Genomic DNA, 12899 nt, shown 5'->3' with positions numbered 1-12899 from the left:
AAATTCACTTGATGAGGGGCTGGAGCGATAGCACAGAGGGTAGGGTGTTTGCCTTGCATGCAGCCGACTCAGGTTCGATTCCCAGCATTCCACATGGTCCCCTGAGCAGCACCCGGGGGTAATTCCTGAGTGCAAAGCCAGGAGTAACCCCTGTGTATCGCCGGGTGTGACCCAAAAAGGGGGAAAAAAATTCACTTGACAAAAAAAATAAAGGAAAAGGATTATATGTATATGTGATAACTGTGACTGAAACTATAATGGGTCATAAACTGGAAAAAAAGGTAGAATATTCTAGAGGTATTTAGAAGACTGAAACAACACAATCTTGTGGTATGGTTCTGAGAAGGGAATAATTGTGTTTAACTCTTAAGTATGAATGCGTTGATGATGAGCAAGGTGTACACTTTGCCTGAAGGCTTTCCCACAGTCTTTACACTCATAGGGCCTTTCTCCAGTATGAATTCTCTTATGGAGTGTCAAATGGGCAATCTGGCTGAAGGCTTTGCTACATTCCTTACACTCGTAAGGTTTCTCTCCGGTATGTATTCTCTGATGTAAAGCAAGGGATTTTGGATGACTAAAGGCTTTCCCACAAACATTGCATTCATAAGGTTTCTCACCTGTATGACACCTCTGGTGACAGATCAGAGAAGCCCTCTGCCTGAATGCCTTTCCACATTCGAGACACTCATAGGGTCTCCTGCCAGTGTGCAGTCTCTGATGTTGAACAAGATAGGAGCCATCACTAAAGGCCTTCCCACATTCAATACATTCATAAGGCTTCTCACCAGTATGAACCCTCTGGTGTTGAACAAGGTGTGCAATTTGACTGAAGGCTTTCCCACATTCCTTACATTCATAAGGCTTCTCTCCAGTATGTGTTTTCTGATGCTGGGCAAGGTGTGCATTCTGGCTGAAGGTTTTGTTACAATCCTTACATTCATAAGGTTTCTCTCCAGTATGGATTCTTCGATGATGAGCAAGGTGTGTGCTCTGCCGAAAAGCTTTCCCACACTCCTTACATTCATAGGGTTTCTCTCCAGTATGAACTCTCTGATGAAGGGTAAGTGAGCCACGGTGGCTAAAGGCTTTCTCACAAATACTGCATTCATAAGGTTTCTCTCCTGTGTGAATTCTTTGATGCACTGTAAGAGATGAGCCATGGCTAAAAGCCTTTTCACACACACTACACTTGTAAGGTCTCTCTCCAGTATGAATTCTCTTATGCTGAATAAGCCCTATATGATCTGTGAAAGCTTTCCCACAATCAATACAATCAAAAGGTTTCTCTCCAGTATGATAATATCTCCGATGACGTATAAGAGAGGCATTCTGTCTGAAAGCTTTCCCACAGTCAATACATTCATAGGGCCTTTTCCCAGTGTGAATCCTTCGGTGATGAGCTAGGGATGAACAATCACTAAAAGCCTTCCCACATTCAGTACATTCATAGGGTTTTTCTCCAGTATGAACTCTCTGATGTTGAGCCAAATGTGCAAGCTGGCTGAAGGCTTTATTACACTGCTTACACTGATAAGGTTTTTCTCCAGTATGAACTCTCTGATGTTGAATAAGATGTGCATTCTGGCTGAAGGCTTTCCCACATTCATTACATTCAAAGGGTTTTTCTCCTGTATGTATTCTTTGATGTTGAGCAAGGTGAGCACTCTGGCTAAAGGCTTTCCCACATTCAATACATTCATAGGGTTTCTCTCCAGTATGAATTCTTTGGTGAAGAGTAAGTGTTGAGATTTTGCTGAAAGTTTTCTCACAGTCATTACATTTCAAAAGTTTCTTTTCTACATAAACTTGCCTGTGACTTTTAGCAAATGAAAGAGTTTTTAAACCTTTCTTATCTGTGTCAAAATTATATACCCTCTCCTCCACAGGCAATACCTGTTTTATACAAGATAATGAATTTAGATGGAAAATTGTCCCAGATTTGTTAATAAGGTCTCTTTCCTCAGTAAGAGTATCTATATAAGTAAGTGTCTCTTGTCTAAAGGGTGTCTTATGACTTACCATCTCCCTCTCAAACCGGTCTTCATACTTCCAGTTTTCTCCTAGTGGGGAACATTCAAGATCATAGCTTGATAGTCTTCCCATAACAGCATGAGATAATTTTTCTTCATAAACATCCTGGCTTGAAGGTATTTTCGTGAACATCTGGACATACTCCAAGTCTGAAAAACATCAGTAAAGCATGTTCCCTTTATCCCATTCCAGAAAAATAGAAACCTCCAAAATAAAAACATGTTAATCAAAGTTGCTAAAACCCACACAGGTTCTTTTGACAGTTGTAAATTAGGCATTAATGCAATAATTCTTGCACTTCTGTAATAAATCCTCATTTGCTGTGACTTTTTTTATTTTGCACCATTTAAAATTTAGATTTGTGAGGACAAAGAGATAGTATAGCCTGCCTTGCACATGACCAATCTGGTCCAATTTATGGAACCCTATGGTTCCATGAGCCCCACCAGTAGTGGCCTCAGAGCACACAGCTAGGAGTATTCCCTGAGCACCAGCAGGTGTGGCTCCCCGACAAAAATAGTTATGCTGTCATTTTTTTACTGTATTACTTTTCATTAATTAATGTACATCTTAGGACTATAAGGTATGTATAACCATGAATCATCATTTTGGAATTGAGAATGAAGGCAGAAAAAGGCCCCACAAAGATCATAAAACAAACTAACCAACTAACTTGAGGCTCTTTTCCCTATCATGTATTATGCAAAGGCTAGATTATGAAACTAGAAAAAAATGCTTTCAAGTAATGCAGGGAAGAAGACACATAAATTCAAAGAAAATAAATAGAGCCGATAATCCCAAAAACAAGTGGGTAGGTGATGGCCAAAGAAAAATGTTGGAAAAGCCTGAGCCCCTTGAGATGGTGACGATGGGCTGATTCAGGTCTGGGAATTGACTGTGGAAGTGCGGTCATTGAGCACAAGAAAAGCCTTGTGCCTCCCTGACCTGGGAACGGCCCCGATCTTGTATCTCTAGGTTGGCACCTTGATGCATTATGGTAGTTAACAAGTTAACTAATAAGTGATTGTATGTGACTGATGACAAAGAAGGAAATGTTATGTGATTTATTATAATAGGATAATTGCCTTTATTATTAGTAGTAAATTGTTTTTCTGATCATGGAAAGTACATAACCACTGATGATTTGGAATGAAGACACTGCGTGCTGGACATGAAGTCATCTGTCCCCTCCTGCGCATACTGCGCCATCCCAGGTCCTGAATCCTCTTGAGATACAAAATCTGGTGCCAGACCAGGAGCTGAAGGAACAGTTGATGGCGCTAATGAGTACGGCAGCAATTTGAGTAAACTAGACTCTCCAGGATGGGACAAACAACTTCTCGCACTTCTACTTTTGCTTTGCTTCTACGCCAAATTCTTTCTAAACAAGGAGCTACAATGCCTCTCAAGAAAATAATTAAGAGCTTAGAGGTTGTCAAAGAATACAACCCATAGTTCCCAGACAAAGGCACCTTAGACCTTGCTATCTGGGAACGAGTGAAAAATAATATAGAAAATCAGTACAGATAGGGGGCTAAGATATCCCCAAGTTTTGGTCTACGTGTGCCTTGATTCAAATTTTGGTCTCAGCTGCAGATGGTAAGCTCTTATTGAATACTGAAGAGCTAAACCGTAAACTCCAGAAATTACTCCATGAGTAGGAGCTGGATGATGATGATACTCTGGCTAAGGCTAAATCAGAAACTAAAGAAACCTTATTCTCAATTCTGTGACTTAAAGAGTTGCGGGGGATGCAAGAGGAGGAAGAACCTTTTCATTTTAAATCAGGCAAAAAGGGGGAAAAGAAAATCCCTATTTCAATTTTAGCACCTGTATGAGCAGTTAAAAATTTCAAGAGATAAATAATGAGGAAAAACTAAATGCTAGAGGCACCTTTCCCTCAACCCAAGCCAAACTGCCTTACATTCTTTCAGTCCTGGTTAATTTGTGGGGACATGATATAGAGTAGCAGTGGAGAGCTCAGGTTGTTATTTCTTTGGTCAGGGATAGTGGAAAGAGCACATAATACACTCAAACAACTTTTACTGTATAAATTTAAAAAATAAGAGAGGGACTCCCCCATCCAAGTATCAGACTACCCACAGCCCCACGCACCCTGCCCAGAGCTCTCCCACGGGCCCGCTCAGTCTGGGTCCCAGAAGATCCCCACCCCCACTACCCCCCCCCCCACTGCCTGGGTTTCTGCCCTGCTTGGCCAATAGGTTGGTGGGGGCGTGGCCTCAAAAGGGGGCGTGGCCTCCCATGGGGTGGCTGGCCCCTGCACTGCACACTTAGGTCATTATCTATATAACCTATTTCTTTGAAGAATACCCTGGCTATCTCAATCACTAAGGCCAATAGTCCATTAGCCTACTCTAATTTCACAAAATCTGTCAGTGAACAATAGAAGCTGCACAAGCCCTTGGTAAAGAGAGCATAGCCTCAAGTCTTCACTAGAGGTCCCATATAAACCAGGAGGTGCACCTGAGAGTAAGGAACTATCCTAGAAGGGGAAAAAAGACTACCATTCATCGACTTAGTTCATCCAGAATCCCCCTTGCAGCAAGAGGGAATAGGAATAGACAACTACTAGAAAATTCTAACTCTATAGTTCCAAAACAATATGAAGAAACAGTGAAAATCCCCACCAGGAAGAAAAGATTCCAGAAGTCTCAACAGGGTTTACCCACATATACAACCTCTCAGATAAAGAATTCAGAGAGGAAGTCTTGAAGATGGTTGTACTCAAAGCAACCATAGAACAGACATCCAATAAATTAAGGGAAGATATGAATGAAGCATTGGAATGGTCCACCAAGAAAGTGCAGGAAGAAATGAGAGCAGAATTTCAAAGCTACGAACAGAAGTCACACAAATAAAGGAATCAGTGAATGAATTAAAAATCTCAGTAGGCTGGGGCTGGAGCGGTAGTACAGCAGGTAGAGCGTTTGCCTTGCACACAGCTGACCTGGGTTCGATTCCCAGCATCCCATATGGTCCCCCTAGCACAGCCAGAAGTAATTCCTGAGTGCAGAGCCAGGAGTACCCCTGTGCATCACCAGGTGTGACCCCAAAAAAAAAAAAAACTCAGTAAATGCCCTCAACAGTAGAATGGCTACAGCTGAAGACAGAATCAGTGAGCTTGAAGATGAGCTGCACAAAGCTTACAGGCAACAACAAATGGCAAAAGACCTCAAAATGGCCCTAGAGCAAATCAGAGTCCTAGGGGATGACCTCAAGAGGAACAACATAAGAATCTTTGGAGTACCAGAAGCACAGGGAAGTAACCCCAATGAAAAAAACACAATTAAAGACATCATTGCTAAGAAATTCCAGAGCTGGAGAAGGCAGGCATCCAGATCCAAGGAGCCCGAAGAGTACCAGCCAAAAGAGACCCAAATAAAAAGAGTCCAAGGCATATCATAGTCAGAATGTCGGATGCTGTGGATAGAGACACATTACTTCAAGCAGCAGGATCAAAGAAGGAAATCACATACAAAGGAGCACCCCTTAGATTTACAGCAGACCTATCAGAGAAAATCCTCCGAGCCCAAAGACAATGGTGAGATACAGTGAAAATACTCAACAAAATGAACTCCTCACCAAGAATACTTTATCCGGCTAATCTCTCACTCAAACTCGAAGGAACCATACACTATTTCACGGATAAACAACAGCTCCGGAACTTCACAGACTCAAAACCAAACTTAAAAGAACTAAAGGGGCTACTGTAAGACAAGGAAAAACCCTACAAGAACAACAAACCCCACAGAAAGATGACATAAAACCCCATGATAATAATCTCTCTCAATGTTAATGGCCTAAATGCACCAATCAAGAGACACAGAGTGGCAAAATGGATTCAGAAACTAAACGCAACATTCTTCTGCCTACAAGAAACACACCTGAACAGTCAGAGCAAACACAGATTCAAAGTCAAAGGATGGATACAATCCTGCAAGAAAACAACTTCCTCAAAAAAGCTGGAGTGGCCATACTAGTATCCAACAACATAGATTTCAGGTTGAAAAAGACCAGAAGGAACAGCGAAGGTCATTTTCTATTTATCAAGGGATATGTACAACAGGAAGAAATCACACTCTTAAATGTATAGGAACCTAATGAGCGACCGGCTAAATACTTAAAACAAGTCCTAACAGACTTTAAGGAGGACATTGCTAGCAGCACAATAGTAGTCAGAGACTTCAACACTGCCTTATCACCTCTGGATAGATCAACAAGAACAAAACTCAGCAAGGAAACACTGACTCTGAAGGAAGTAATGGAAGAGAGAGGGCTAATAGACCTATTCAGGGCTTTACACCCCCAAAAAAAAATACACATTCTTTTCCAGTGCCCACAGAACATTTTCCAAAATAGATCATGTACTGGGCCACAAAACATACCTCAATAGAATAGAGAAAATAGAAATTGTATAAACTATCTTTTCAGACCACGATGCGCTGAAGATAGAAGCTAATCACACACAGATGCGGTGAACCAAATCAAACACCTGGAAATTAAACAGCTCAGTGTTGAACTGCTGAACGGTTGAACTCAGTGGGTCAGGAAGGAAATCAAGGAAGAAATCAAAAGAAATCAAAAAATAACAAATGAGAATGAAGACATGAGCTGCCAAACCTATGGGATGCAGCTAAAGTCGTGTTAAGGGGAAAATTTATAGCTCTGCAAGCATTCCTCAAGAAGGAAGAAAGGGCCTACATAGATAGCTTGACCTGACAGCTCAAGATCTTAGAAAAGGACCAGAAAAAGGAACCCAAACCAGACCGAAGGAGAGAAATAATAAAAATTTGAGCAGAGGGGCTGGAGCGATAGCACAGCGGGTAGGGTGTTTGCCTTGCACGCGGCTGACCAGGGTTCGAATCCCAGCATCCCATATGGTTCCCTGAGCACCACCGGGGGTGATCCCTGAGTGCAGAGCCAGAAATGACCCCTGTGCATCGCCGGGTGTGACCCAAAAAGAAAAAAAAATTAGAGCAGAAATTAACGACATGAAAACCCAGAAAACAATCTGAAAGGTCAATGAAACCAAGATCTGGTTCTTTGAGAAATTTAACAAGATTGATAAACCGCTAGCAAGACTCACAAAGAAAGAGAGAGAGCCCTAATAAACCAAATCAGAAATGAAAAGGGGAACATCACAACAGAAACCAATGAAATTCAAATGATCATCAGAGACTACTTTGAAAATCTGTATGCCACGAAACAAGAGAACCTAAAAGAAATGGATGAATTCCTTGATTCCTACAATCTCCCAAGACTGAACCAAGAAGACATGGAATACCTAAATAGACCCATTAATATCAAGGAAATTGAAACTGTAATCAAAAGTCTTCCCAAAAACAAAAGCCCCGGTCCTGATGGATTCACTGGCGAATCCTTCCAAACATTTAAAGAGGACCTGTTGCCAGTTCTCCTCAAGCTTTTTCAGGAAACTGAAGAAACAGGAGCTCTCCCAAACAGTTTCTATGAGGCACATATCTCCCAAATATCAAAAGCAAACAAAGACACCACTAACAAAATTATAGACCAATATCCCTGATGAATACCGATGCGAAGATCCTCAACAAAATATTAGCAAACAGAATCCAACAACTCATCAAAAAGATCATACACCACAACCAAGTGGGATTCATCCCAGGGATGCAAGGATGATTTAACATTCGGAAATCAATCAACATAATCCATCATATCAACAAAAGTAAAGATAAAAACCATATGATCATATCAATAGATGCAGAGAAAGCATTTGACAAGATCCAACATCCGTTCATGATGAAAACTCTCACCAAAATGGGTTTTGCAGGAACTTTCCTCAAGATAGTCAAAGCCATCTACCACAAACCTATGGCAAGCATTATCCTCAATAGGGAAAAACTAAGGGCCTTTCCTATAAGATCAGGGACAAGACAAGGATGCCCACTTTTACCACTTCTGTTCAATATAGTACTTGCAATAGCTGTTAGACAAGAAAAAGGTATTAAGGGCATCCAGATAGGAAAGGAAGAAATCAAACTCTCACTATTCATAGATGACATGATACAATATCTAGAGAAGCCTAAAGCCTCTACCAAGAAACTCTTAGAAACAATCGACTTGTAAAGTCGCAGGCTATAAAATCAATACCCAAAAGTCCATGGCCTTCCTATACGCAAACAATGAGACAGAGGAAAGAGACATGAAAAAAGCAATCCCATTCACAATCGTGCCCCAGAAAATCAAGTACCTCAGAATCAACTTAACTAAGGAAGTAAAGGACCTCTACAAAGAAATCTATAAAACGCTACTCCATGAAATAAAAGAGGATATGAGGAAATGGAAATATATTCCCTGCTCATGGACAGGGAGAATCAACATTGTCAAAATGGCAATACTCTCCAAAGCATGATACAGATTCAATGCAATCCCTATAAGGATACCCATGAAATTCTTCAAAGAACTGGATCAGGCAATCTTGAAATTCATATGGAACAACAAATGCCCACGAAGAGCTAAAACAATTCTTGGGAAAAAGACGATGGGAAGCATCACCCTCCCCAATCTTAAACTTTACTACAAAGTGGTAACAATTAAAATAGCATGCTATTGGAACAAAGGCAGAGCCGCAGACCAATGGGACTAAGGGAAGGGAGAAGCGTGCTGAAAGGAGACTATGGATTGAACAGGATGACCACTCAATACCTCTATTTCAAACCACAACACCCAAAAGGAGAGAGAGAATAAAAGGGAATGCTCTGCCATAGAGGCGGAGTGGGGTGGGGGGATGGGATTGCGGGGTAGGAGGGATACTGGGTTCATTGGTGGTGGAGAATGGGCACTGGTGGAGGGATGGGTTCTTGAACACTGTATGATGGAAACACTAGCACAAAAATGTGTAAATCTGTAACTGTACCCTCACAGTGATTCACTAATTTAAAAAAAAATTAAAAAATAAATAATAAAATTTAAAAAAAAATAAGAGGGGGAATTGTTCCCAAATAACAAGAATTTTACAGATTTTTTTGTTTTGTTTTGTTTTTTGGGTCACACCTGACAATGCACAGGGGTTACTCCTGGCTCTACACTCAGGAATTACTCCTGGCGGCGCTCAGGGGACCATATGGGATGCTGGGATTTGAACCAGGGTTGGCCACGAGCAAGGCAAATGCCCTACCCGCTGTGCTATCACTCCAGCCCCAGAATTTTACAGATTTTATATACAATACCCTAAATTTTCTGAAACTGCCTGTTGAATCACTGTTCTGTCCTGTCTCTCTGAGGTAAGTAGGAATCACACTTTCTGGACCTATATCCCTCACCACCCCCTCCCCCCACCCCACTCCACCCCTACCCCCGCTTCCAGTAGTGGTGAACTGGAGACAAATGAGACTCACTGTTTTCACTAACGACACCAATCACATGCTTGGGCCAAAGAGAAACCTAGTCATCGAATGAGGAAGGCTTAAGCATTAACCTTACTGTGGGACTGAGTCCCTGCCTCTTTGTGTGGGTCTTCTTAAGACACCCTCTGGAAAGGCAACAGAGAAGGTTAAAAATAAATTTTTTTTGGTGTTTGGCTCAGGGCTTACTCCTGGCTCTGTGCTTATAGAACATTCCTAGTGGTACTCAAGAGATCCATACCTCCATTCCTACTATACTATCTCTCTAGCCCGGTCTGAGGTAAAACTTTTGACCTAAATTTGTCTTTCACATGAGTACCAAAATATATTTTAAATTTTAAGTGAATGAATTTTTAAAGTACAGATTACAAAGTATAACATGGAGGTAATCCCCCCCCCCAAAAAAAAGGACAAGAATAAATAACAGCAACAAAAGAGAAAAACAAGACAGACAGTGAATTTAAATTTGATGAAAGTCATGTTAAAGAAGGGATGATGCCTGAGTGCAGAGTCAGGAGTAACCCCATCATTGCAAGCGTGACCCAAAAACAAAAACAAAAAAGAAATAAAAATATTTAAATCAGGTAAATTTGCTTAAGCAATTTGAGCAAATTTACTTAAAGAATTCTGAATTGCTGAAAGTCAGGGATGAATATAGTACTAGAACATAACTAGGCACATTTTTGTAGAACAAAACAAAATTCAGAAATAAGACTGGTACTTGTGGAAATCAGTAAAAATAAAGGTTAGGCAAGTTATACCACTGGAGAAGAGAAGAACCACTGAAAATTATGGTGCTTCCACATTTAATCTTTTTGGAGGGCCGGGACGACCATCTGGGATGCTGGAGATTGAACCTGGGTTGGTCAGGTGCGAGTCAAAAGCCCTACCTGTACCTGCTGTACTATTCCTCCAGCCTGTAAGTTTAAATTTGAGAGAAATTTTCAGATGTTTTCTATCAAGTATCAGAAAGAAAAGCCAGCCTCAAAATAGTTTTGCAAGCCCTAGTCACCTTGAACTTACCTGGGCACAGACTTCTTATTATCTCTCCTTTCATTATCCAAGGATCTCTACCTTGCTCCAGTAAGGAAATTACATTGGGTTTAGAAATACAAAGGCCTAAATACAGAAAAAAAAAAGAGAAATGGCATTACTGTGAATATCCCAGAGTTATGACCCAGTTTGAAGGGTATTTAAGGAAGAAGGACATTGTGTAAATGTTAAAGGCCTGAAAGAGGTACAAAGACTCCTCTAGAGAGGTGAAAAGTAAAGGATACTCTCACCCACAGAAACCAGGTTCCTGTAGTTCTCCAACATCACCTTCTTGTACAAAGTCCTTTGTGCAAGAGTCAGCTGTTCCCATTCATCTTGAGAGAAGTCAATAACCACATCAGTAAAGGACACCAATTCCTGAAGTGACACGAACATAATTTTGATCAATTAGTATTCAAAAATTCAACCCCCCATTTAGCTGGCTCACAAATAAAAAGTTATGCAATTCATATTCTCAAATAAAAAAGCTAAGTAACTGCTCTGGAGTCTAAATGATCTAGGTAAGGCAGTTAGTGGGCTTTTCTGCTGAGGTAATCTGTATATATTAAGAGGAAAAACAAAAACAGGAAAGGGGATCAAAGAGATAGTACAACATGTAGGGAGCTTGCCTAGCATGTGGCCAACCTGGGTTTGATCCCCAGTATCTCATGTACTTGTATGTAAGTAGTACTGAGGCTAATAGTGAAAAATAAAAAACATTAAAAATAGAACTAACAGTAGGTAAAGGTATATAACTGATAACCTTTCAGTATCTGTATGGCAATTCATAATGCTCAAAAGGAGAGAGCAGAGAGGGGAGAGGGAGAGAAAGGGAGAGAGAGGGAAAGAGGAAAAAAGAGGGAGGAAGAGGGAGAGAGGGAGAAAGGGAGAAGGAGGAGTGCCCGCCATAAAGGCAGGGGTGCAGGAAGGGAAACTGGGAACACTGGTGGTGGCCAGTATACACTGGGAAGTATACACAGGCATTGGAACATTAACCCAACCATGAACAACTTTGCAACCGATTCTATTTTTTTAATTAATTTTTAAAAACAAAGGAGAAAATTGGGGCTGGAGCAATAGCACAGCGGGTAGGGCGTTTGCCTTGCACGCGGCCGACCCGGGTTCTAATCCCAGCATCCCATATGGTCCCCTGAGCACCGCCAGGGGTAATTCCTGAGTGAAGAGCCAGGAGTAACCCCTGTGCATCGCCGGGTGTGACCCAAAAACCAAAAAAAAAAAAAAAAGGAGAAAATAGAACTAATGTTGAAACACAAACCACTGGTTAGAACTTTCAGTGTGTGTGTGTGTGTGTGTGTGTGTGTGTGTGTGTGTGTGTGTATTTGCTTGTGTAAAAAGAGCTAATGTTGAAACGTAACCCACTGGTTAGAATTTGCAGTGTGTGTGTATGTGTGTGTTTGTGAGTACACGCGCACAGATCTGTGGCTATAAATTACAGGTCAATACATACATGAGCAAGTAAGTGTAAGCTCAAGAGCTCATCATTAACTTTATACAAGAGATTTTTCAAAGCCTGTTGTGATCTGTCTAGTGTTTTATATTTCCCTGAGGTTTCCCTTTGGATCTTCTGGTCAGATAACTTAAACTCACACAAAGAATACTTATGTATTCTATTCCATGATATACTCCCATGACTACATATAACACTGGTGGCAGGGTAAAGACCAACTAGGAAATAAATAAAATGAGGTGAAGGTTTACCCCTCCTCAGAAAAACACAAGTTCTTCAATCACAGAGAAAATTTCTCTCCCTCAGAGGTTGCAGCTCCTGCAGAGAGTCCCACTAATAATGTTGGGACAAAAGAAAACAAATATTGTTAGGAAACTTCCACCCTTCATCCCTTCTCTCAACTTTAAATTTCTTTCCCACTTTTTGAGTCTGAATTAAAGGAACCTTTTTTCTGTCCATGTCCACACCCACTCACAGTATCTGGACTCTTGAATCCATGCTAAGAAATACTGATAGGAAAACAAACAAAAAAGTCAGAAGGGTGTTTTGCTTTGAGTAAGTTGCTCATTATATCTTTCATATAAAATAAAAACAAGGAGTGGCGCCACTGACCAGGCAAATGGAAACAGAGATAAACAAATTGGACTACCTTAAACTGAGAAGCTTCTGCACCTCAAAAGATACAATGACCAAAATACAAAGACAGTCTACAGAATGGGAAAGGATATTCACCCAATACCCATCGGATAAGGGGTTGATATCAAGGATTTACAAGCATTGTAAATTTACTGGTTGAACTCCACAAGAAGAAAACATCCAACCCCATCAGAAAATGGGGAAATGAAATGAAAAGAAACTTTCTCAAGGAAGAAACCCGAATGGCTAAAAGACACATGAAAAAATGCTCCTCATCACTAATCATCAGGGAGATTTAGATGTGTGGAGAAAGGGACTCTCCTTAACTC

At 40.9% G+C, this 12899-nt stretch overlaps 1 protein-coding gene across 4 annotated transcripts in view; it reads right to left on the bottom strand.

Moving 5' to 3' along the window:
• Window positions 1-12899, bottom strand: part of LOC101553547 (zinc finger protein 470) — a 54258-nt gene that overhangs the window by 17126 nt on the left and 24233 nt on the right. For 2 of the 4 annotated variants that reach the window (XM_055145304.1, XM_004616928.3), the window contains exons 6-8: window positions 10718-10844; window positions 10458-10553; window positions 621-2183 (exon numbers count right to left, since the gene is read on the bottom strand). In XM_055145304.1, coding sequence (XP_055001279.1) covers window positions 621-2183; window positions 10458-10553; window positions 10718-10844 — 1786 coding nt within the window. Of the gene's footprint in view, window positions 1-620; window positions 2184-10457; window positions 10554-10717; window positions 10845-12899 lie in introns of those variants that run through there. The other 2 variants (XM_055145303.1, XM_055145306.1) reach the window with 2 other exon arrangements.

Source organism: Sorex araneus, chromosome 8 (genome assembly GCF_027595985.1).
Source record: "Sorex araneus isolate mSorAra2 chromosome 8, mSorAra2.pri, whole genome shotgun sequence".
Classification (NCBI taxonomy): domain Eukaryota; kingdom Metazoa; phylum Chordata; class Mammalia; order Eulipotyphla; family Soricidae; genus Sorex; species Sorex araneus.
The sequence above is the reverse complement of the archived record's forward strand: the minus strand, read 5'-3'. Positions and strand labels throughout refer to the sequence as shown.